At 56.0% G+C, this 25980-nt stretch overlaps 2 protein-coding genes across 6 annotated transcripts in view; both read right to left on the minus strand.

The window, feature by feature from the left end:
• Positions 1-20895, minus strand: part of LOC309450538 (cyclic AMP-dependent transcription factor ATF-7) — a 51369-nt gene extending 30474 nt beyond the window's left edge. For 2 of the 5 annotated variants that reach the window (XM_082073478.1, XM_082073475.1), the window contains exons 1-2: positions 20796-20895; positions 5681-5748 (exon numbers count right to left, since the gene is read on the minus strand). In XM_082073478.1, the coding sequence (XP_081929604.1) occupies positions 5681-5728 (48 nt within the window). In that variant the 5' untranslated portion in view covers positions 5729-5748; positions 20796-20895. Of the gene's footprint in view, positions 1-5680; positions 5749-7349; positions 7439-7557; positions 7613-18922; positions 18975-20795 lie in introns of those variants that run through there. The other 3 variants (XM_082073476.1, XM_082073477.1, XM_082073479.1) reach the window with 3 other exon arrangements.
• Positions 20896-21420: 525 nt separating this feature from the next.
• On the minus strand, positions 21421-23401 carry ATP5MC2 (ATP synthase membrane subunit c locus 2). Its single transcript, XM_082073566.1, has 5 exons — positions 23309-23401; positions 22473-22559; positions 22134-22211; positions 21771-21931; positions 21421-21682 (listed from the first exon to the last, which is right to left on the minus strand). Exons 1-5 carry the CDS (start codon positions 23384-23386, stop codon positions 21568-21570), a joined length of 519 nt encoding a protein of 172 aa, XP_081929692.1. The 5' UTR covers positions 23387-23401; the 3' UTR covers positions 21421-21567.
• Positions 23402-25980: the final 2579 nt, after the last annotated feature.

The following is a 25980-nucleotide window of genomic DNA, read 5'->3' on the forward strand; positions in this document are numbered from 1 at the left end:
AAAACTCCAGTTTCCAACAGCTCCTACCTTAAATCGGAGCCTCAGTTCTTCCAGAAAACACCAAGCGCAGTCCCGCTCCGGCCCCAGACAGGAACATTTCTCCTGGAGGACAGGCCGTTATAACCGTCTCATCGCCATTTCCATTCCTCCTTGTTCTAACAGGTTAGATCAGGCTGAAGCTTCTCAAAGATCCCATTTTTACCTTTCCGAGCGTTCTTAGGCTGCTTGTCTGGCTTCCCCGTGTAAGCGTCGGGAATCAGGTCTCGGGAGACAGACCCTCCGGAGGCCGCTCCATCAACGCACGAGTGTCCCTGCACACGCTCCTGTTCAAACCGAACACACTGGGGCTGGCAGGGAGCTCCGCGGGGCTGGGACGGCCCTTCCCGTCTTCTCGTGGGAGTAAAGGAGGTGAGAGATGTCCTGACCTCGCGCTTTACGCCATGGCGGGGAGGAGAGTGGGACGCAGCAAAACAAACCTTGATATCAGAGCAAAACAAAGATGCTTTGTGGTAAAGCAAATGGGCACAGGCGCTTTCTTCCTCTCAGCTCTGGGTTGCTCGACACGCCTGCCCACCCGCTTCGCTACGTTGTTCTGCTGCTTTTCATCACCATCTCTTGTCTTGAACGATGTGAGGAGCTTCAGCCACCGACAGACCTGCAGAGACGGGACTCGGTCCTGGCACTGTGGAGCTGGTCCCGACCCGAAGCTGGGACGGAGACACGCGGGTCCAGAGGGATGGAGATACACGCGGGTCCAGAGGGACGGAGATACGCGGGTAACCAAGGGATGGAGACACGCGGGTCCAGAGGGATGGAGATACACGCGGGTCCAGAGGGACGGAGATACGCGGGTAACCAAGGGATGGAGACACGCGGGTCCAGAGGGACGGAGACACACGGGTCCAGAGGGATGGGGACACACGGGTAACCAAGGGATGGGGACACACGGGTAACCAAGGGATGGGGACACACGGGTCCAGAGGGATGGAGACACACGGGTAACCAAGGGATGGGGACACACGGGTAACCAAGGGACGGGGACACACGGGTAACCAAGGAACGGAGACACACGGGTAACCAAGGAACGGAGACACACGGGTAACCAAGGGACCAAGATGCACACGTACAAAGAGACCAAGATACATGGGATGAAGACGTTCAGGTACAAAGGGACGAAGCCATATGGGCACAAAGGGACCAAGATGTGCGGGTATGAAGATGCACGGGTACCAAGGGATGAAGATGCACATGTACAAAGATGCACAGGTCCAAAGGGATGGAGATGCAGGGGTACAAAGGGATGGAGATGCAGGGGTACAAAAGGGATGCAGATGTCCGGGTACAAAGGGATGGAGATGCCTGGGTACAAAGATGGGTACAAAAGGATGGAGATGCAGGGGTACAAAGATGGGTACCAAGGGATGGAGATGCCGGGGTACAAAGGGATGGAGATGCCCGGGTACCAAGATGGGTACCAAGGGATAGAGATGCAGGGGTACAAAGATGGGTACAAAGGGATGGAGAAGCAGGGGTACAAAGGGATGGAGAAGCAGGGGTACAAAGGGATGGAGAAGCAGGGGTACAAAGGGATGGAGAAGCAGGGGTACAAAGGGATGGAGAAGCAGGGGTACAAAGGGATGGAGAAGCAGGGGTACAAAGGGATGGAGAAGCAGGGGTACAAAGGGATGGAGAAGCAGGGGTACAAAGGGATGGAGATGCCCGGGTACAAAGGGATGGGGTATGAAGGGACCAAACCGCAGCCCAGGCTGCCGCCGGCACTAACCCCCGTCTGGCAACGCCACGCCAAAGCGCCGCGGCACCGCGCGTCCCGGCGCACAGCCCACCGGTGACCAGGACAGCACAGGCCCATCTTCATCCGCTCCACGCCAGGAATAATCTATATTCGTTTGGATTATACAAGCTACAAAACACACCTAAGCTTCAGTTCCACATTTACCCAATCGCAGAAGCCATTTGTTGCCTCGTATATTACAAAGCAATAGAGATTTAAGGGATAATGGTCATGGCAGCAGAGTATACAAAGCAATAAACTGCTTTTGAGGTTGGTTAAATGCCAAGTGATGCTGAGGCCTCAATGCCATAAACATTATTTCTATTATATGACAAGATAAGAGGATACAATAAACCACAAAGAAGAAAAATCATCTTGTGGGCTCGTGAAAGTTGTGGGCTCGGCGCTTCTCGGGCCCGCGCCAGCGGCACCGCGGCGGCCCGGGGAGGCAATCGGTAAATAAAGGGGGGGTTAAAAAGCAAACCCCCCATTTGAGGAAATGGCCTGTGTCACTGTGGCACGGGAATCGGGACCCCAGCCGTGATTTGTGTCACCTGTAAAAAGCGAAATGGCAGCGCCGGGGCAAGTCCGGCTCCCAGCGGAATGGATTCAGGATTATGGCCCCTCCGTTGGTTTGGGCAACAGGAGTGGACCAACAGTTTTATTAATGAAGATATTCCTCTGCTCTGACACTTGGGAAAGCCCCAAGCACCCAGCGCCTTCGGCACAGCGCACAGGCACATCTGGCGATTAAGCCAGGTTTTAGGCTGCCTGCATCAGCCATCGGGCGCTTAAGCTGGGTTTAACTCCAGTTTATAAAGGAAAATACGGAGCCACACACCCAGTGACTTCCCTCTGCTCGTGGTTAACGAAGCATCCGAAGGCGCCGCCTTCCTTAAAGCCCTTTGCTCTAAACGCCTCAGCCGGAGTTTTAATTACCTTGCGTTAATGAGTCAGAGCTGTACTTCACTAACACCTTTCAGCTTTAACGGCCACGCTCGCCTTTCACTCCCTGTGTTCTGAATGGGATTAGAAGATTTAATATCGATTAGATTCCTTTACACCGAACAGGTTTGACGAAGGCATCGCGGTGGGTATTTCGGAGGTGGGTTTACCCCCGTTTGCCTTCGGGGGGTAACACGTCCCTGTTGGGGAGCAGAAGAATGTGTCACCTGTCCCCTGGAGCAGAGAATGTGTCACCTGTCCCCCTGGAGCAGAGAATGTGTCACCTGTCCCCCCGGAGCAGAGAATGTGTCACCTGTCCCCCCGGAGCAGAGAATGTGTCACCTGTCCCCCGGAGCAGAGAATGTGTCACCTGTCCCCTGGAGCAGAGAATGTGTCACCTGTCCCCTGGAGCAGAAAGCAGCTCGGCGCCCTTGGCAAGAATGCGTTTGAAAAGCGGCGGCCGCGGCGCATTTGGACTCGCTGGTGGGGAGCGACGGTGTCCAGAAGCCAAAAATAACGACCATTCAAGCCCTAGCAACCAAAACATGTTTACGCACGAGCCCAGATGATACGGGGGGGACAGCGAGAGCTGCTCGGCTATTTTCGGTGGCCGGTCCCTCTTCCCCTTCCCTGAAAAATGAGCTTTGCAGCCTCTTTCTGCATAGAAACAGCAAAGGGAAGGGAGGATAAAAGATGAGGTTGGCATCGGCTACACCGCAAAAGAAGCAACTAATGGTTTGAAGGAATTACACCCGGAAGGGGAGTCTTTTCCCTACACAAAATGCAACCAATGGTCTTAAAGAACCTTAAAGAATGAACCTTATTAAGGCGAGTGCGCCCCAAGAGGCCGGTTGGGGTGGGTGGCCCACGGTGGCTCCTTGGGGGTCGGGGTTTAGTGCCAAAAGGCAGCATGAGCTGCTGGGGAAACAACCGCAAATCTGGGTTATTTGTAACATTCCAAGCTACCAGTTGTGTTGCTTAACAACCCAATTTACCCCAGGAAGCACAGACCCGGCGTTAATTTGAGCTGGTCCACCCACGAGGGTTTGGACGAGGGGTATTGGACTAGATGATCTTTTGAGGTCCCTTCCAATCCCAAACATACTGTGATACTGTGATACGTGCAGGTAAAAGCTCTTTAAAAGCTTCAATGTGAAGCTGATGCACAGGATAAAGGGCTAAAAACGCACCTAAAGCTGCGGGACTCACTTGAAGTTTGATCCGCAGGGATGAACTGAGCAGCCAGAAACACCTGCAGGGATTCCACGGGAAGATCTTCTACCAAACACCAATGAACCAGCTCGGCAGCCGAGCGCGTTCGGGCTGGAAATAAAGCAGCATTTCGCCTTCCCCGGCGAGAGCGATTCACGCCGAGAACAACTTCAGCGAGGGCTCCATGCTGGGGATATTCCACATCATCATTATTTAACGCACGCTCCGGTTTGCAGAGGATTGAAGGACGTTCTAGGAAAGCGCGCGAGGTCAGGTTGGATCACCATGAATCACGGCGCTCTGAATTACCCGGATTCCAACATTTCCATATTAACATGAAGAATTGTCAGAATTACCCATAAGCAGCAGGCTGGAACAGCGAAAGGAGGAAGCAACCACCTTTATATGCCATTTGTGGGAGATTGGGGGAGATTAAATTTAAATACATTGTTGTTTGCCTTAATTGCTTGTTTGAATCCGATTTTAAGGTTGTATGATTGAAGTCCTCACATCATTAAGTGCTCAAATACAGCTAATACATTTTATAAATGACTTGCGCAATTTCACAGGCAAAGAAGTTCGAGATAAAAAGCAGCCTGCAAAAAATAATCAGGAAAAGGGGACGATCAGCTGCGAGCGGGGAGAAAACGCTGCACATGAGACTGTGCCAGAATGGCCAAAAACGGGGACGTTCTGTGTGTTTTTAAAGAGCCCCAAGTCCCCACAGGAGATTTTTTGGACCCGTTTCTGCGCTATAAAAATCAAGCGTCACCCAACTCCCGCACGGCCTCAGGGACGCAGAATTATCATTGATTTCGGCACAAAACGCGTTGGAAACACTGAGGAATGAGTGCGGGGGGCACCCCGGGGTCCACTGGACCCCAAACACAACAGTTTGGCAACACGACGCCAGCCGGGGAAACAAAACGCGTGCGCGTCGCTTAATGACTAATTAAAAGCCGTAATCCCACGCGGCAAACGGCATCTGAGCGTTTGGAGGCTGAAACGCTTCAGGACGGCCAAAGCCAATTAATTCTCCAGTTCTGAACGCCTCGCGGTAAAACATCCCTGGTTATAATTGCACCGTATCCCCGTTAATACGACGCGTTGAGGCTGCGCCGCCAGGGAGACCTTAAGCTCGGCTTTGGGAAAGCACCAACGCAAGACCAAGTTAAACCCAACGGGTTTCTCAGCCTAGAGAAAGGTCGGGCGGCCGAAAACGGGACGCGACTCGTTCCCCGCGGTCACCGTCGGCCCCGGGAAAAGCGAGCGGGAGTTTGGCGACGCCGGAGCCAACTCGGAGGGAAAATTCACAATGGGGCTTTTATTTCGGTGCTTTTTTTCAGAAGCTTAAAATAGAGCGAGGCGGTTTGGGCTTCGCGTAACACAAACCGGCAAGCGCCGCATTCTCAGCTGCTTTAAAGCTTCGCCGCGAACACCCATCCTTTGGTGAAACAGCCTCGAGAACACAACGTTATCAGGGAATATTAATGGGAGATGAGCGTTTTCTCTGGGAAAACACCAGTGGAATGAAACGCGCCACAAAGGCGGCGGGTTTGGCCGCTCTGGAGCGGCCGCGCTGGGTCGTACGCGGGATTTACACCCCGCGAACGCCGCGATCTGATCACCCGCCGTCATGGCGTAAAACACCCGCTTTCAACTCTTCGCCGGAGCGATAAAACAGCCGCTTTGATTCACGCCGCGCGCCCGATAAAGCATCGGTAACGGTACCTGTCCGCAGCCGGGGGCGCTGCACACGAACGGCCTGTCGTCTCCCATGGCTCGTGTGATGGGCGCAGCTGAGGAGAGAACAGAAGGAATTGTTAAATAAGCTCAAAAAATTACAAAATACCACGAGCAGAAGCTGTAATGAACCGACGCGGCGCCGGCGGGAAGGAGGATCTGCGCGCTACGCACAATAAAGGGGAATTAACCCAAAATTCAACCCGACTTGGAATCAGGTTTCGGAGGGTCCAGGTGCTTCTTGTTCGTGGCTCAAAGGGCTCGTGGGCACCAAGGAGGAGTTTGAATCCCATCAGCAACGCTACAAAGGGCCAAGGGGCTTTGTGTGTGTCGTGTCACCACCGTGGGACGGTGACAACGCTCGTCACCGCGAATTACAGACCCCGATTGCCCATAGAAATCACCGACGCACGAGCAAAGCCGGTGACAATCTCCATGGAGGGGGGGGAAACCACGCGAGCAAGAAGCGATCAAATAAATCCAAGTCCTCTCTATGTGCAAGTTATATTTTCAACGGGAGCGAGCTCAAATTTGTCATTTAATTAATTAAGGGATTATAGGAGTGGTGCTCCGTTTTACAAGGCAATAATCTGGCTCCCTAGTGGGTAAACTAGGAGGCTGATGGCAGGAGCAGTTTATCACAGATTATAGCCAAGGATAACAAAACGCTCCGGCCTATTATGCCACGAGTGAAGCTGTTCTTATTAATAAAAAATAAGAGTAAATAAAGTAACCCCCACCACCTCAAACTCCAGAAGCAACGGTTCCCTCCGCCCGCCGCTGGTTTATAGCGGGGCTTTAAAAAGCCGTAAGGAAGCCAAGGCGACCTCTGGGGGCTCCGCCGCACAAACCCGCTCCGGCTCTTGCTCGAGTTGGGCCGGTTGCCGCGGCCAAGAGCAGAAACGAGAGCGGGACGCGGCCAAAACGCAGACACAGGCTCCTTTAGTCAACTCGAGCGCGTTTCCAACCATTAATCCACGCGGCGAGAGGGTGGGGAGGCTTGTTATTTATAGGAGCTAGAGGAGAAAGCGCTCCAAGAATGCGGCCTCGCGGCAGCGCGCTGCGGAAAACGGCCCCGTTTTGCTTGTGTTAAGACAAATAGATCAATTATCGCTTAATAAGGACAAAAAGATGAGTTTTCTATCACCGTGCGGCTCAAAGCGGCGGCTACAAGGGGTGAAATCCCCTCCGCGAGGCCGCGGAACACGTCGGTAACAACCAAAAGCTGCGGGAAAGCGGCTGCCAGGTTTTCTTGGGCAAAAAGGGGCGAGACGGCCGCGGCACTTCAGCCCGTGTTTGGATTTATGAAGCGAAACTGCAGGGCCTGTGCAAACAGCACCGCACGGAGGATAAACAGCCCTTCGCAAATGGAACGGGCCGGCGGCCAAAAGGCTCCCGAGCAGAGGAGGAGCGCGGTAATAAAGGGAATAAAGATGGGGAAGAACATCAGCAAAGCCCTGCAGAAGCGACACGGGGCTTTGCAGAGCCGGAGGGTGGGAGGAGACCACAGCAGCTTTGCAGAAATAGGTGGGATCCTGGCAAACGCGGCCCTGGAGGTGACGGTGACAGCGGAGTCTGAGCGGGGACGCGTTGAACAGATGGGACTTTTCCCACCGTCCTGAAACGCCACCGAGGTGGAAAAATATCGCGGCCAAACCTTCAGGTTTGCGGCACAAAAAGCTGCAGGTCTGAATAAACCAAGATGCTGAGTCCTTCAGTGGCCACCCCGCAATCACTGCTCCTGCTCTAAGGGAACAACAAGAGAAATCAGAGCAAAGGAAACATCAACTTGACGACTCTTGGAGTTATTTTACCATCACCTGTGCATTTGGTGGCTGGTTGGACGATGATACCGGGACACAAACCAAATAAAAGCCAAAAATTGCCATCTTGGAGCTTGATTTTCCCCGTCCCGGTCTTACTTTGCACCCATACTCCTTATGCACAAGAGACAAGGAAGCGGGAGCTGCCGCTGGCGTCGTCTGCCAAGGCGAAGCAGACGCAAGAGTCGTTAATTCAAGACTTCTTAATCCCCATTTAATCACCGGTTTGGCGAGTTACCTGCCTAGAAAGCGAAGGCCACAGGTTTGCGCTCCTGGGGGTTCAGGGGTTTGCGTTTAAACAGTTCAGAACGTTCTGTTTGAAGACAGTTTAAATCACTGGGTTGCGTGGGCTGAGGTTGGGGATGCGCTGATTCCATGGACAAACAGATCTTATCGTTAAACACGCAGCGTGATAACGAGGGAGGGAGAGCGCCCAGGGCACCCAGCCTGATGCTGTTTTAATTAACGGGGGGCAGAGATCCGTCCTTACCAACAGGAGGAACGTGGGGGTCTCGCCACCTCGTCTTTATGCTCCCGACGCGTACAAAAGCTATTGGAGAAATTAAAGAAATGGATCAGCTGTCACTCCCGGGGCTTCGAGAACACGAACTGAAACGGGGAGCTGGACAACAAACCCAAAGCCAATGGCACTTTGGGCCGCCCGCCAGCGGCTCCAACAGCTCCGTCCAAAGACCATCAAAAGATTGGGACCAACACGCCGCAAAAACCTTCGGTTTGCTTCATCTTGCAACGCGGCAGGAGGATTCGCTCATTCTTTAAAGAAAGATTTAGGTGCTTGTTCGCTACGGAGTATGACTGGTGTGTACATCCACGTGCTCAGATTTATATCGCATTTAGGCAGGATAAATTGCTTCAATAAATTCTGTTCTTAAGAACAGGCGGAATAAGCAGATGATTGGATACCGGGAGCACGTTCCCATTCCTCTCCCCGCAGCCGCGGGACAGTATTTCACCGTTCTGATGATTTTTAGCAGGTTGGAAAGCGAAGAACCGCAGACGGATCACTGAAGCGTGTGCTTCAACGTTCTACCGGCGCAGCCTTGACGAGCAGCTGCGAAACACAAAAGGTATTTCCAACCAAAACAGCCTGTGCTCCCCAAGTCTGGATGCGGTTTGTTTTCTCCCTCTCTTAGCTTATTAACTCATGCAAACAACCTACAGGGTGTGTGTCTTGAATCTGGGCAGGAACAACCCCAGGTTCCAGTGTAAGTTGGGAATGAGCTGTTGGAGCGGTGAGAAGGGACCTGGGGGTCCTGGGGACAGCAGGGTGACCATGAGCCAGCGCTGGCCCTTGTGGCCAGGAAGCCAATGGGACCTGGGGTGGGTTAGAAGGGGGTGGTCAGTAGGTCAGAGAGGTTCTCCTGCCCCTCTGCTCTGCCCTTGAAAAAGGGTTTAGTTCAGATACTATCAGGATATACTCGGGGAACATATATATATATACATACATACCTACATATATATAATATATACAGCCATAGCACCCTGAGAATGCCTGATCTGGGAAGCTAAGCAGGGTCGGGCCCGGTCAGCACTTGGATGGGAGACCAGCTGGGAATCCCGGGTGCTGTGGCTGAGCCAGCACTGGGCCCTTGTGGCCAGGAAGCCAATGGGACCTGGGGTGGGTTAGAAGGGGGGGGTCAGTAGGTCAGAGAGGTTCTCCTAGTCCAGGCAACGAACCACCACCTCGTTATGAAGTTCTAGAGAGGTTAAAGCGATGCCCAGGTTCACAGATAGGATGATGTTATCTTTAGAATTAATATATGTATTTTACCCACTTAAACAGGCTCTGGGTCCTTGCAAGAGCTGGATGGGAAGAGGCTGAAGGTCTCCGCTGAAAGTGAAGCCTCAAATGAATGGATTTGCCCACCAGATCCTCTGGTTTTGACGAAGAACTCGACTGGGACACTGATCATGGGCTAAGCTGGTTTTGCTCACCTCAATAACCAACATTTCCACTTATTTCCAAGTTTAAATTCTCCCTGCAGCTATTAAAGTCAGCCCATATGCTGCTTCCCCTCCGGTATCTCAGCCCATAAACTGAAGTGGTCCCAGAGCGTGTTAACTAAGCCATTAAGCCCAAACTAGGCCTGTTCTCCTAGTCTAGACAGACACCTCGGGGTAATATTTGAACTCCCTTAAAAGGAATTAGCCAGATTACACGGTGAAGAGCAGCAATCAAAGCCCAGCCTTCCCGAAAGGGATTTCCCCCAGGACACGTTGGCACCTCATGGAACTGCTTGGAAACTTCCATTTGGAAGCGGTTTTGCGAGAAGCAGGACGCCCGCTCGCAAAAGCACGGTTGGAACTGACCGGTCCTTCCACCCGCGATGCTCTGTAGCCTCTAAAATCCTCTGGTTGAGCTTTAGAGACCCGAGTAGCCGCGGTTTTGACGGGCGGCGTTAGTCGGATGCCACAGGCTCAACTGACTCAAGTATCATCACCACCGCCTCGCTCTCCCAAGCACAGATCACCACAAATCCCCCCATCCTGGGGTAAATAAACCAAGGGATGAGCAGCCTGGGCTTTCTGTTCTTTGTCGAGCTTTTCCAGACCCGTTCCAGCCGAATCCCTGAGCTTGAGAGCAGCTTAAGGCTGAGATTTGGACATCCAAGCCGAGACTCTTCTGGTTCACAAGACCCACGAGCAATGAGGACGTCGCTGGGGCTCCCACCAACTGGAAAAGCGCTTTGTTTCATGAGCAACTCAAGTTTCCATTAAAACAAATAATACGCTTCCTCCTTAAATCTCAGCGTTGAGATGGAAGGAACTCCCAGGTCATTAACATTGGGGGATAGAGTTGCGGCGAAAAATGCTCTAAAAATAAGGTTCTATTGTTGTGCTCGCATGTGACTGTTGTTATTGCCGGAACGCTGCTGCCCAGGGCTCCTCCATCTGCGCTCGCACGACGGGCTCGGACGCTTCGCATCCCAACGAACCGCAAAAATGGTCCCGCTGCCCGTTCGCCGCGGCGCGAACGCGCCCCGAGTTTACCAGAACCAGCACACTTATGGTTTACTCCCATAAATCACCAGGGTAAACTTTGCATTAATACGACCACAAAATTAAAGCTGGAGGCTGCAGCGACTATGAAACAAAACCAAAAGAGCTGCAGAGCAGCCTCCTAAAAATAGGCTTGAAGCAAAGCAAAGCGCACGCTCCGCTGACACGAGTCTCGCTCCGCTAAGATTTACTCGCCCAGGAAGACCCGAGTGAAGAACGAGCTGCAAAATGGGTTAGAAAGAGGAAAATTGCTCGAAATAGGGGCGTCGAGAGGAAGGAGGCGCCTGGGGAAGCGCCTGCAAGCTCAGCCTGGCAGCAAAAGGTGCGGCGTGGAAACTAAAGGGCTGTTTCCAGCAGATAAAGTGGTGCCTGCGGGTACCACCGAGCCACCTTCACTCTGTATTCTGCCTGCGCATGAGTTTATCTGTGGTTATTTTTCAGATTCTAGCCCCCCGGCGCCCTCTTACCCCTCAGATTTGCAGCCTCCAAAAGAACGAGTGACGGTGTTACAAAAAGGGATAATTTAGGGAACGTCCGCCAAGTTTGCGGTGATGATGGAAGGAGACGCGGCGAGGAAGAGCAGGATCGGTGCCGATGTGGTGACCGCAGCACCCAGCAAAAGGCTCTTCAGGGGCTTGAGGATGAGGGGGCTCAGTGGGACGGACAATGGCACCTGCAAGCAAAGAGGGGACCTGGCGGTCCGGTGGCACCGCTGTGCCCCTGCAGGACTGAGACTGGAACCGGTTCACTCTCCAAAATTAAACCCACCCTTCAGAGTCAGGTCTAAAACCCCTCGTGGACACCAGAACAAGCCCAAAGGGGCAAGCGATGCAGAAAGTGCTTGCGGTGGGCTCAGGCTGTTAAACAGAGTTTAAGAAGGGTGGAGGATGCAGGGAGGGCCTGATTGGGAGGGAAATCACAGTATTTAGCTGACAGCAGGAGAAAGGCGGGACTGCATCAGGAATGGTGTTCTTATCCTAATCATATTCAAAATAATAGGAGAAAGAAGCCTTCCCACAGAAGCTTTGTCACCTGGGGTTGTTGCGGGCGCCGCGACGGCTCCGGCTGACACGACTCGTTCTGTTCGAGATCAGTCACGAGCGCAAAAGCTACAACCGGAGCTGAGAGTTCACTTGTGATGAGCCGGAGCTACGTGGGATTAATTCTCGGAGACTAATGAGTCGCGAGGCCATCCCAGATCAATTTGGGTAAGGCGGTGGAGACCTGGGAGCGATGCCAAGAGCGTTAACAACCGGAGCCGCGCTACAAACAAGCCCATTCACACGCAAACGGCGCTCGAGACGCCAGAGCCGGCCCCAAGGACGGGCCGGACGCTGCAGCGGGGGGGAGGAGATCAAACCCACAATAAATGAGATTATTATAGATGGTGCGCGGAATCTGGGCTGTGGAATATACAGGACGACGGGCGGAATCGTGATTGGAACTGGAATCTGTCGCAATCAGAAAACAAACAGCTTTTTGGGGAGAGAACACCAGAGCAAGGCATTTCTACTCGTAAAAGAGAAGGAAGTCAAAGGCACCGGCCCAAGCTCTCCAAAATAGTACGAGATTTCCCACTAAAATGCAAGGAAGGAAACGTGCCGCTTTGAGAGCGTTCCAGGAAAGGCTCGTTATTATGCTGCTAAGTGCACTCATTAACAGCTCTCCGCTCCTTCCTGCCCATCCAAACGAGTATTCGGGGCGCTCGGCAGGTTGGGATCAGCCTAGAAAACATGTGGAGGGGACCCCAGTCCTGCCTACACCACTAGGCCGGGCTTTAGCGTGGGCATTCCCCACACTGTTGATGGGAAACACCGCGGTGGTGACTCTCAGCACCGTCAGCCATCCTAAAGCAGGGTAACAAAATAGGCCGAGCTCTTCCTTAAAAAGAAAACCAAGAAACCAGGTTATTTTAACATCTCGGCTCCCTTGGCGCAGGGTCAGCTCTATGGGACAGAGGGTGAGGTGCCCAACCTGCTTTTAGGTGTTTTTTAAAGTCCGTTTGGCACTTAATTTCCACTGGGGAACGACTGCGGAGTCACAAACTAAATGAGGGACTTGGGAACAACCCTCGCTCCGCACCTTTGGGTGCCCGGGGCTCTGTTTGGGGTGTTGCGAAAGGCTGGAAGTTTGACAGGGAGAGGCGACCGAGCTTGCTGCAAACACCCAGGCTGCCGTTAGTCCTGGGTTTTGCCTTTAAACTTCTTCTTGGGCTGCGGGGGAAGGAGTGAGAATGTTCGCTTTGCAACCAAAAAGCTCCAAGAGAGCTTAAAATTGCCTGGGAAAGAAGGGCCAAAAGCTGACGCTGTAAAACCCGCTTTAGAGGCAGAACGTCCTCACGCTTTATAAGCTTGAGAAAGCAAATGCAACTGTCTAAACTGGAGTATTGGCGGGGAATGGGCCTGAAGGAAACGTCTGACATGCACAGCACTGAACAAGTGGTTTGGAGTTGGCTGATTGTGCCTTTCTGGGTGCTCAGCACCGCCCTGGATGGATCCCCATCCGCAAGAACATCCCCAAATACCGTAACACCCGCCTCAATAGCACCAAAAACGTTCAACATCCTGGCGTAAAACAGCCCTGGAGCTTCACCGGCTGCAGTCGCTGCCGTCAGAAGGATTTTTGCTACCAGACATGACATCTGGCCCTAAAATGACTTCAAAAGCAGCTCAAAGGGGAGCAGATTTAAGAGAGGAAGAGGGTCAAGCGTCCCGTGAAGCCGCGGCCGCGAACGAGGGTCCGAGCGATGGGCCGGGAGGCATTGGGAAGGGAATAACACAGGGCCCGAAGCAGCAAAGCTCAGAGCAACAACTGAGAGCTCCAGGGGCTTCTCCCAGCGTGGTCCTCCCGCCTACACAAGGGAGCTGTTTGTTACCCTCTTGCAAACAGTGAGGAGTTCACCGTTACCATAACAAAAAGTGCCATTTGTGAACGCTGCCGCTCCACTCGCAGGACAAAAACCAGCAGAGAAGCTCCGTGTCCGAGCGGCTCCGGCGCTGGCCGCCCTCCAGATCTGATCTGGCGCGGGCTCCCATTTCGGAGGACGGCGTTGGGGAAGGTCTCGTGTCTCACACACCACGGGCAGCGCTAAGGACGGAGAGCGCGGGGTTTTTAAACATCTATGGGGAGCATCACGGTGAGAAAAGCAAACGAGACTGACCGCCAGGAGCTCAAGGGATGCGGGAGGGTCTGCAGGAGGTGCTGCTCTCCAACATCGAGCCGATGGACGCTCCTCGGGCTCCGTCGCGCTGACCGCACGTGTCCTCTGCTGCTCCTTTGGCTGTTGGATTCCTGAGGGAGAAGAAGCTGCTGCTCTTCAAATACCTGCTTTAATCCTGCCAAACGTCGCCGGAGCAGCCGTAACTTGGCAAAACGGGCTCCGACGCGGGCGAGGTTTCTCTAGTGAGGTGCCAGGTGTCAGATTTCTAATGCCAAAAGGCATCTGTCCAAAGGGTTTCGAAGCCTTTGATGAAGACGAGGCGAAATCCAACGGAAAGCAGCAAGTCAGCAGCTTCCCCAGGCAAGAAGATGGAGAAAGAGCGTCCCTAAATCACCATCCCATCACTCATGAGCCAAAGCTGTGCTTCCTCTCCCCATTTCTGGGGCAAGATGGACTCGGTGGGATGTCCCCAAGGTATTTACACCAAGAGACCAAACTGCAAGAGCCCAACGGAGCAGAACTCCCTGGCAGCCCTTAAGTCTTTGGTGGGGGCGCCTTGCCAGCTCGCATCAAATCCAACAAGCAGCAAGGCCCCAGGCTCAGTCTATCACCCAGTTGTTCCTAAACCTCCTCCTCAATGGGAGGAACCACCTGGAAATCCCCACGCGTTTGCACCGGGGTCGGATGAGCGTCCCCGTTGCTCCCACCACCCCCAAAATCAGGCTGGACCCCGTGGTTTTAGCGAGATGCTGCTTCATTAGCGGAGATCCATCTTCAGCTGGAAACGTCCTCCCCGCAGGGACAGCGGGTTGCGAGACATCTACTACAGCACAGAGAAATAATTCACATTTAAGAAAGGCAGGAAAAGCCTTCGAGACCCACCGTTGCTTGCTGAGCGGGGACAATTAGAAGAAAGTCATGACGAGCCTTAGAAAATGCATTATTTTTACCTAGGAAATGCCTAAGTGACCTAGAAACCGGAGTCTCATTTCCTGAAATTATTCAGCCGCTTAAGAGCCCTTGTTTCAATGAAAAAGAAAAAGCTGCTGAAAATGGGACATAAGAGTCCAAGTCAAGCTTGAACATATTTTCCCCACAACGGTGCGTGAACAGTTTTAAAGGAAGATCAAAGTCAAGGCTGCGCGAGTTAAGAACGGGAGAGTCTCTTATGTAAGCGACTACCTATGGATAAAACTCTTTGGCGGTGAATTAAAATCAGCCAAATAGCACCAGCGGGCCAGGGACAAACGGCACGAGGCTCCTGCGGGTACCTGCGGCCATCAAGGGGAGATATCTTGTCTCACCTGCGATTATTTACATGGCACGCGGGCAGTTTTATTTATTCAGCACTCAAAGGCGCACGTGTTTTATGGGCTCGTTGTGTGATACGTGAGCCCTAAAATCAGAGGGGAGCAAGAAATATCCCAAATAGGAGCAATGTCTAGAAGGCCGGGACGTTAGCGGGGTTGCTGGAGTGGAGCCGTGCGCTGCCGTCGCAATGACTGCGCTTGAGCGGCGAACGAAGCGATGATTTTCTAGATATAATAATAATAATTTCTATAAATCAAAATCTTACACGGGTGAGGGATACGGCATCCTCAACGTGGATCATACAAACAGGCGTCCTGCGTGCATTCAAAATAGAGAGCCTGGTGAACATAGGAAGGAAAAGAAAGGAATATGGGGTAGGAAGGTGATCAATATGCACTGGCAGAAGAGCGAGCGTCCCTCAGGAAACCCCTCACCACCTCCTGCAAAGAAATACAGACTCGCTGATTAAAAACGTTGCCAACACGGGACCATAACAAGATTTCTAATCCCATGAAGGCTGTAGATGAACTTCCTCAATTCCACTTCCACGTTTTCGGGACTCAACGGTTCATTCCAGGAGACCCCCGGTGACAATTTGCCCTCAGATCTCAGCTCCCTTTGCTCCTTCTCTGCCTCTATTTTCCCAATACTCAAATAAAAGAGGAACGTTCCTACCACCAGAGCAGCAAAGCCAGGACCGGCTGCCAGGTCTACACCTTCAGATCCCGCTCTGACAGCACGAGGCAGAAAGAACCTTCGTATTCCGCTGCAAGATGAACTGGCAAAGCTTCCCCTGCCCACACGCGACCGACTTCACCTTCGCTTCCCAAACCTCGGAGCGTTCCCAGCATCTTCAGCCGCAGACACGACCAACTGTACCGCTAGAAACACGTCTATTTTAACCGCTCGTTACGCTCACTAATTGCGAACATCACCTGCGCCGTGATTTGAAGATCTGTCCCCTTCGCCTCAGCAGCCTCAGCACCAGCGACGGGTTTTGGCAGCGAAACCGAAGAGTTCTGCTCCGCGTCTGGTTCGCTCGCTTTGGAAACGGCTAAAGGGCACAGGGCAGCTTGCTATGGTTATTGTTATTATTACTATTATTGTTTTAAATGGTAACAATGGTATCCAGAACGAAGCTGAAAATAATCTCCACGAGCAAAACAATCCGTAAGAAAAGCAAGATGCGCAAGAAACGCAGCGCGGCCCCGACGGGGCGAACCTTGCGGCTTGAACTCCAGCCACAAGCTCTATTTCCTACTAAAGGAGCCCAAATCGCTTTTTTTGGGGGGGGAGAAAGGGAGGAAAACTTCGTGCGGCTTTTCTTTGAGGTGTTTAGGCTGCCGTGGCTCACAAAGAGCGCGCGGAGCAGAAGCTGTTTGTTCATGAAGCGGCTTGCCGGGCTGGCACCGCGGCCCCGGGGCGGGACGGGAGGGAGGAAAACCCAGCGCAAAGAGCTCGGAGCCAAAATCCCGCTCCGCTCAATAACCCGCCCGCGTTTCAATCCGTTTGGCCTCGGTGGAACCGCGCGGCGGTCACGGCGCTGGATTGATCCCGGTTCAAAAGGCAAACGCCGAGCTTTGGCGGGTTTTAAAGCGCGTGATGGAAAGGCGGCTGTGCTGAGACAAAACGGGCAAGAAACCTCTTGGATGATTAGGAAATTGAACTTCAGAGGAGCGACGAAGCCAAAATCCCACGAGCCAAGAGTAATTGGAGCAAAACACACTGTAAATAGCAGCTCTAATAGGGAGAACAAACCCGAGCGAGCAAATATGAACTTAGAGAGGAACCTCAGCAGATCCAGCACCTCCAAGAGGATAACATAATAATAAATAATAATATATAACATAATAATAAACAGTGAAGTTACAGGGGTAATAAATAATGAAGTTAAAGGAAGCAATAGGTCCCCAGTCCTGAAGGTTTATTATTTAAAAAAAAAGGCATTTTGCCTTAAAATGCATCATATTTGGGTGCTAAATGACATGGGGAAGAACGGTTTGGGAAATGCGGCCTCAGTTCTTGGCGCTAGAAATGCAAAAAGGCCCCAAGAAAGCCAGAAGGATAAATAAAACCCAACGGAACGCCAAAGAAAAGCATCACACGTGCTGCGGCAGAATGTGAGTCCAAAACCAAACCTAAGCGGCGATCCCACGCCAACGACGCTGTGAAAAGGCAGAACCCAGCGTGCTTTACTAAACCTGGCTCAAAACGCTTCCGCCGCAAAGAGGCGGCGAACGGATCCCAAGGAGGACGCGGCCCCGCTGCGAACCCTCCGAAAAGCTCCGTGTCCATGAACCCCCAAGAGCTCCGGCGCGTTCGCGGGGCCAGGAGGAGGATTCGGGTTCTTCCTCCCCAACCATCCTCTTGCGCTTCCTCTCTGCGACTTCCCCATCTTTCCGAGATTTCCTGCCTCGAGCTACGGCCGCAAAGGCCTTTTCACCATCCTGAGCGCGTCCTCCGCGGTCGGCGCCTCCTCCAGTCGGGCACAGAGAAATAGCAATAAAGACATTAATAAGAAGCTGAATATAGATGTATTTTCAAGCCACATCCTTGTCTTTTCGCCACCTTCCTGCGCGGTGTATCTAAGCAATGACCACATGGATCATACGGCGCTTACAAGTTAATTCAGATTAGTACCAGCCCTGGCAAACAGCTTAAAAATATATAACAACACTTGCAGGTGTTCTTCTGGAGAGATTGGAAAATGAGGAACCTTGAGAGAGAGAAAAACAGGTATAAATTAATACTAGAAATACCCCTAATGGGGGAAAGTTGAGATAGAGTGAAGGACAAAATACAAGTGGAAGTTTTCCTGCCTCGAATCCGAGCGGAGAACGCGGAGGGAACGTCCCGCTGGCCGGTGCAAACCGCGCTCGCCGCCCGGTATTCGGCATCAGGATATCGGCAAACTGGGAAACGTTCAGGAAAACACGGTGAGGCAGCTGGAGGGATTGATTTACAAGGAAAGATTAAAATAACTGAGCGGTAAATACGGTGGGCATGATGATTTTTAACAGTTAGTCGACGGGCAGGTGCCAAAAGAGGAAGCGTTTAGCATGCTACAATTAGGTATAACCAAAGGGCTGGCACGTAATTAAGGAAATTCACGGCTGTGTAAAGTTCTCAAAGCGTCCAGGTCTATCTGAGACTAAAAACCTCCCACTTCTCAACTCCCAACCAACTTAGAGCATCAGAAATAAAGCGCCGGTTGAGAAAAGCCCATCAGCCGCAGGAATCCCTACAAACCCACACCTTTGCTCTCGGTTTGTTTGTACCACTCGAGAGCAAACAAGCCCTCCAGCCCACAGAGTGATTAACTGGCAACGTTAATTACCCCGCTCGTGTCACAGGAGGTGAACGCGAGCGCTCGCTCGAGGAAACGAGCAGCGGGATGTGAACCCAGCTCGTTTTCCAAACGGGAACGTGGCTGTTGAATTCACCCACCTCCCAAACTTCCCCTCGGCGTTCACAGTGAGGTTATTCTTAGTCTCCGCTGAGAAAACCCCCATCCAAAAACGGCGTCCAACAAAGGCAGCGGTTGAGAGCTGCTGCTGAATTCCTCTCCAGAAATGACTGAGTTTTAGTGACAACTATTTTAAAACCGCTTGCAAAGAACCAGACGAGCCCTTCAGAGCGTGCCCGGCAGAAAGTCCCTGCCCAGCAAGCACCGTCATAAGGCGAAATAGATTGGCAAGTCCACCCAAGCGTTAACGAGACTTTTGTGCTGTACTCCTGAACCTTAAACTGAAATGGTGTCATTAGAGGGACCTGAGCAGGGAAAGAACTTCATAAAGACAATTAACGATGGGACTCGGTGGAGAAGAGGCGGCAAAGAAAGGGGTAGGAAGAGGAAAACCGGAAAAAGCGAGCGGAACAAGGAGTTTTTGTGGTCGCACGTGGTTCGTGTCACACCTGAAGCAGCCGCTCGCTTTTCCTCAGCAAGGCCGAGGGGCTCCGGCCCAACCTGCTGGCAGCAGCAACAAACCAGCTCTGAGACGGGAGCGGGTTGTGCTGAAAGCCGGAGCGACCGAGAGGCGAGTGCACGGTGAAACCTCAACACTCCCAAAAGTCCCCCCCCAGTGAGAATTAACGGTTGTTTCACACTTGGGAAGAAACGATTAGTTCTCTAATTCCTGCTGTTCGCATTTGGTCTGTTACTCGGTGCTGTGCGACTGATCCTGCTGGGACAAAGCTGAGGCCCAAACCTCCCCATACCCTGCACCCCCCAACCTACACCCCTTACCCATAGGCACCGACCACCTCTCCGCACCCTTCCCACACCAGTTTGCCACTGGGAGCCCCCCCCCAGCTGCCCCAACACAAGCACAACCCCCACACTGCGCCCCTCTTCATGCAGAGGGGGGCAGAACCCAAATTCAAGGGGTTCCCCTGTTTAACCCCTGAGGGCCACATATCTTCCACGCCCCAGGACAGCCCCATTCTCTTCAGGGTCCCCCCAGGACACCCGATCCCTCTTTTGGTCCCCCAAGACTTGCACACCCTGTATCTCTTTAGGATCCCCCAGGACACCCCATATCTCTTCAGGGTCCCCCAGGACCTGCACACCCTGTATCTCTTTAGGGTCCCCCAAGACACCCCATATCTCTTTTGGTGCCCCAAAACTTGCACACCCTGTATCTCTTCAGGGTCCCCCAGGACACCCCATATCTCTTCAGGGTCCCCCAGGACACCCCATATCTCTTTTGGTCCCCCAAAACTTGCACACCCTGTATTTCTTTAGGGTCCCCCAGGACACCCCGTATCTCTTCAGGGTCCCCCAAGACTTGCACACCCTGTATCTCTTCAGGGTCCCCCAAGACACCCCATATCTCTATTGGTCCCCCAAGACTTGCACACCCTGTATCTCTTTAGGGTCCCCCAAAACTTGCACACCCTGTATCTCTTTAGGATCCCCCAGGACACCCCATATCTCTTCAGGGTCCCCCAGGACCTGCACACCCTGTATCTCTTTAGGATCCCCCAAGACACCCCATATCTCTATTGGTCCCCCAAGACTTGCACACCCTGTATCTCTTCAGGGTCCCCCAGGACCCGCACACCAAACGTTCCCCCACATCTACAACCTCCAAAGACCCCCCCCAAGTTCCCTCAGTTCTAAAGCTCCCCCCCCCCCGCACCAAAACTACCCCTGGCCACAGTCCCTCACCACTCCCCAACACCTCTCCACGGCTCACCCCCAGAATCCCACCGCAAGACCCCCCCGTCCCTTTAAACCCCCCACGTTTACAAACCCCCAAGACACCCCCCCATTTGCAATCCCTCAAACACCCCCCAGGGCCCCCACCCCAGGGGTGCCCCCACACCTCGCGGCTCCCCACACTCCTGCCGCCCCGCACCCCGCTGGGCTCCCCAAACCTCGACCCAAACCCCCCACCTCCCCGGGTTTCCCCCCCCCGGGGCCCCCGCGGCCTCCGGGCTCCCCCCTCCGGCACCGCCCGGGCCCCTCGCTGCCTCCGCCAGCCCCGCCCACTCGGGGCGGAGCTTCCCCCATCGCGGCGCCCCCTGAGCCCCCATTGGCCGCGCAGCCCGCCACTCCGAGCTTAGCTGCGCGTCGATTGGCCCAAGGACGCCGTCAATCAGCGAGGGGGCGGGGGTGGCAGAGCGGCTGCCTTCACGAAAACTCGGGGAGAGTTGTGTGGGGGGAGGGGCCGGCCGGGGCTCCCCGCGGCTCCCCCCGGGGTGGGGGGGGGGGCTGCCCCGCCGCTTCTCTCGCCGTCCTCCCCCGCCCGGGGCGGCACAACCGAGCGCGGGCGCTGCCGGTTACCTGAGGGACGGCCGGGCCGCGCCGCCGCCGGGGCCTCGCGCTGGTGCCTCTCGCGCTGGGGTTCCCGCCCCCCCCCTCCCCGCACCGCCTCTGCCCCGCGCCTCCCTGCGCGCGAGACTCTCGCGAGACCCGAGGGGACTTAACGGCGCGGGGACCAATCAGGGGTGTCGGGGGGCGGGGCCTCTTGGGGGGAGGGGTGGGGGCTAATGTGACCACGCCCCCAGGCTGCGGGGACAGCGCGACACGGGGACACCCCGACAGGGGGACAACCCCGCAGCGACACACGCTGAGCGCAGGGCACCCCGATACCCGCACCCCAACACGCACGAACACCCCAAACTCCCGGCCCTGCGGGTGCCAGGTCCCCAGTCCAGGTGTCCCCAAGGGGATGATGTCCCTGGGGAGGGACAGAAGGAGGTGACAGGCTGCCGGGTGTCCCCAGGGATCAATGACATCCCCAGGGATCAATGCCATCCCCGTGGGGCTGAGGGCTCAGGGGGGCAGCAGCGCTCAGCCCAAGGGGACAGTGACCACAGGGCAGCGCAGTCCCCAGCTGCGCTGTGCCCCAGTGTCACCCGCACACAGGTGACACCGAACGAGGACACAAGGACACGAGGAGCCGAGACCCCGTTATCAAACCGTCTTTATTCCCCTCCCGCCTGCACGGGGCCGGGGTTGGGGTTCTCCTGTGCCCTTCAGCCGGGATTCCCGGCCGGGCAGGGGACGGGGCGCAGGGGCGCCGGCTCTGTCACTGTCACCGTCACCGGCTCCGTCACATGGCGAAGAGGATGAGGAAGGCCACCATGAGGCAGAACAGCCCCATGGCCTCGGAGAGGGCAAAGCCCAGGATGGCGTAGGAGAAAAGCTGCTGTTTCAGCGAGGGGTTCCTGCGGGGACACGAGAGGCCGGTCAGCGGGGACACAGCGGTCCCCAACCCCCCCATTGCCACCCCCGTGTGTCCCCCCCTGCCCAGACCTGGCGTAGCCGATGATGAGGCTCCCAAAGACGGTGCCGATGCCGGCGCCAGAGCCGGCCACCCCCACGGTGGCAGCGCCGGCGCCGATGAACTTGGCGGCCGTGTCGATGTCCCGGTGGGTCGCGCTGGTCTGGATGGGCCGGGGGGCGCCCGCCCGCGCCTGGGGGGTGACAGTACGGTGGGTTTGGGGGCTATAACCTCACCCCAATCCAACCCCGGTGCTTCAGTTTCCCCAAACCGAGCTCCCCGCAGCCTCTCGGGGAGCCCCAGAGCAGGTGGGGGGCACAGTTGTGTCCCCACGTCCCTCCCGGGGCAGGTGTTCAGCACCCCCCATCCCTCCCAGTCTGAACTGGGTGCGTTACCTGTTCCCCCCGCGCCTCGGGGCTGCTCAGCACGGGGGCGGAGAGGGGCTGGCACAGCACCCGCGAGCTCCTCCTCACCTGCAAGGCACAAAAATCCACCCGGTGTCCCCTGAGGCCACCGCTGTCACCTCTGGGACTCCCCAAACCTGCTCAGCGCCTCGGGGCGCCCTGTAATTAGCAGCCATCAAGGGATGCTAAATGAACTTTAACCACAGCAGCTCGGCGTGGCCCGGGGTGGCTCTAAACCTGCAAAAAGTGTCCCCAAACCCCTCCCCCCGCCGTCCCCGAGGGGGACACGCGGAGGGGACCCCGAGGACAACGGGGTTGGTCGCTACTCACTAGCGCAGGAGCGGAGACGAACTTAGCGCAGGCGTACATGGCGAGGGGACCGAGGGACACGGAGGGAGGGACACACGGCGGGACACGCTGGAAGAGACAGACAGACGGACACCGTGAGGAACGCGGGATCCGGCGCCACGGCTGCGGGTGGCCCCAGGGGGACTTGGGGACACACAGGAGGTCAGGTGGGGCGGGACATCTTTGACACCCAGGTGGCAGCTCCACGGTGGCAGGTTGGGGCTCAGGAATTTGGGGTCCCGGGGGGTTTCACATGGCCGGGGCGGGGGGGCAACAGGAGCTCAAGAGGCCCCTGGTCCCCTGGGGCAGCTCTTGGGGGGGTCACATCCATGGGGGACCCCCAGCCCTGCAGGGGACGTGGGGACTGGAGAGAACAGAGAATGGGGGGGACCCCAGAGTGGAGGGAGGTCACCCCAGAAGGCAGCGTGAGGGGATATCGCCCCAAAACGGCGGGGGGGTACCCCAAATCTCGAGGTGTTCACCTCAAAAATCAGGGGATCGCCCCAAAACTCGGGGGGAGGAGGCTGACATCCCCAAATTCAGTGTGTGTTTGGGGGTGTCACTCCAAATCTCAGGGGGCTGACACCCGAACCCAAAGCAGCTCCCCGAGGGGCGATCGCCCGCCTCTGTCCCCACACAAAGTGTGTGGGGGTCTCTCTTCGCTGCGCCCCCCCCCCGCCAAGGGCCTCCCGCCCATCACCCCCGAGGGGGCCTCCCCTCCCCTCCCCTCCCGTGTCCCTGTCCCCCCCCCCCCCCATGGGGTCTCTCCCCGCTCCCCGTGTCCCCACCGAGGGGTGTCCCGGGTGTCCCCCCCTCACCTGCCGGACCGGCGGCGGGCAGGTCGCGGAGGCAGCGACTGCGCATGCGTGCCCGGAAGCGCCAGCCGGAAGCACCATTGAGAAAGCGCCGCCTGCGGGCCGGGAGGTGACGCGGCCGGGGGCTGCGCGCCCTCTGCGGCGGTGGGGGCGTGGCCTAGAGCGAGGGGGGCGTGGTCTAGAGGGAGGGGCATGACCGTGCACAGCTCCCCCTGGCGGCGGCGAAGGGCGCTGCGGGCGCGATTTGGGGGGGGGTGCACAAGTGTGTGTGTAGGGGTGCATGGGGTTTGGGGGGGGGGGGGGTGGCGCGTGTCTGTGTGTACACGCGTGTGCACGTGTGTGCGCAGTGGGTGCTGGGGAGGCCGTGTCACCCCAGAGTGTTGGGGGCCCCCCAGGGTTTTGGGGGCCCCCCAGGGTGATGGGTGGTCCCCAGGTTGCAGGGGGGACATATGATCACCCCAGACTGTTGGGGGTCCCCAGGGTTTTGGGGGGCCCCCAGGGTGATGTGGGGATCCCCATGTTGCAGGGGGGGACAGTGTCACCTCAGGATACTGCAGCATTGGGGCACCCCCTGATCCTGGGGTCACTGTGACACCCCAGGATGCTGAGGAGTCCAAGTCACCCCAGGGTGCGGGTGGGGGACAATGTCACCCCAAGGTGGTGCAGGACCGGGGCACCCCAGGGTGCTGTGGGGCCCCCCAGGGTGCAGGGGGGGACAGTGTCACCCCCGGGGGGTGGGGGCGCGGGGGCTGTCAGGCAGCCGGATTGATGGGCAGCCCTAATGCGGGAAGCCATAAAGGCAGAGAGAGCCGCTATTAATTAAATCATTGGTATAATTAACTTTCATTAAAGGAAAATCAATAACGAGGAGCCGGGATTGAAGGGAGGCCATCCATCAGCACCCCCCCCCATAGGGGGGACACGGGGGGGACGCGGGTGTGGGGGTGCGAGGGACAAGTGTGCACGGGGGTGGGAGTGCACGGGGGGGTGAGCGTGTGTGTGCACATTGGGGGGTGTGCACGTGTGCGAGTGCACGCGGAGGGTTTGCACAGGGACATGTGTGTGTGCAAATGGGTGTGTGTGCACATGTGTGCACGTGGAGGGTTTGCACGGGGACACGTGTGTGTGCAAATGGGTGTGTGTGCACATGTGTGCACGTGGAGGGTTTGCACGGGGACACGTGTGTGCACTGGGTTGTGCGCACGTGTGTGTGCACATGGAGGATTTGCACGGGGACACATGTGTGTGTGCACAGAGAGGGTTTGCACGTGTACATGTGTGTGCACATGGAGGATTTGCACGGGGACACGTGTGTGTGTGCACAGGAAGTGATTGCATGGGGGCACAAAACCAGCCCCACCGCCCCAATTCCCCCTTTTACTCCCCAAACCTGCCCCAATTCCCCATTTACCCCCAAACCTGCCCCACCACCCCAATTCCCCCTTTTACTCCCCAAACCTGCCCCATTTCCCCCTTTTACCCCCCAGACATGCCCCAATTCCCCCTTTTACCTCCCAAACCTGCCCCAATTCCCCCTTTTACCCCCCAAACCTGCCCCAATTCCCCATTCACCCCCAAACCTGCCCCAATTCCCCATTTACCCCCAAACCTGCCCCAATTCCCCCTTTCACCTACAAACCTGCCCCAATTCCCCCTTTTACCTCCCAAACCTGCCCCAATTCCCCCTTTTGCCCCCAAACCAGCCCCACCGCCCCCAATTCCCCCTTTTACCCCAAACCCGCCCCAATTCCCTCTTTCACCTCCAAAACTGCCCCAATTCCTCCTTTTACCCCCCAAACCTGCCCCAATTCCCCATTTACCCCCAAACCAGCCCCACCGCCCCAATTCTCCCTTTTACCCCCCAAACCTGCCCCGTCGCCCCCAATTCCCCCCCTAAGCCCCCCAGGCTGGCCCCCCCGCGGCCTGTCCGTCCGTCCGTCCGTCTTTGTCCGCCTTTCCTCCCCCCTCTTCTTTTCCCTCCCTATTTTATTTGTATTCCCTGATTTAAACCGCGGCTCCATTTGCTGCCACTGACCTTAACGGCTTAAATTAAAAAGCAATGTTCTGTGCGCGCCTGCGAGGCCGCCCAGCCGGGAGGATTTGGGGGGGGCGAGGGCCCCCCCCCGCCTCCCCACCCCCCCCACCTCACCCCCCTCCTCGGGCTCTGATGGTTTTAATATCAGCGTAATGGCTTTGACCTTGCGATTAATACCGGGATTTGCGAAGCCGCCGCGGCGTGACGGCAAAGCCGCCGCTTGGAGGGGTTTTTGGGGGGGTGTTGCCCTTTTTTTTGGGGGGGTGTCGCACTTTTTGGGGGGGTGTCGCACTTTTTTGGGGGGGTTTTGGGGTGTGGGGGGGGTTGGTGGTGTGTGGGGAAACTGAGGCACCAGTGGGGAATATGGGGGTGCTGTGAATTGGGGGGGAAGGGGATGGGGGCTGGAGGGGGGTTTGGGGGTACTGGGGGTTGCAATAGGGGGATGCATGGGGGGTGGCACATACGGGATTATGGGTACATATGGGGGTTCGGGGGGGCGCAGGGGCTGCGGGGGTTACCGGGTGCCCTGGGGTGGGGGGTGCCGGGTGGGGGGGGCGGCCCCAGCTCTGTCCGCTCCTGGTCCCCGTCCCCGTCCCCGTGTCCCCGTGTCCCCGGTCCCGGCGCTGGCGCAGTCGCCGCC

This window comes from Streptopelia decaocto (assembly GCF_964273445.1).
Source record: "Streptopelia decaocto genome assembly, chromosome: 27".
Taxonomy (NCBI): domain Eukaryota; kingdom Metazoa; phylum Chordata; class Aves; order Columbiformes; family Columbidae; genus Streptopelia; species Streptopelia decaocto.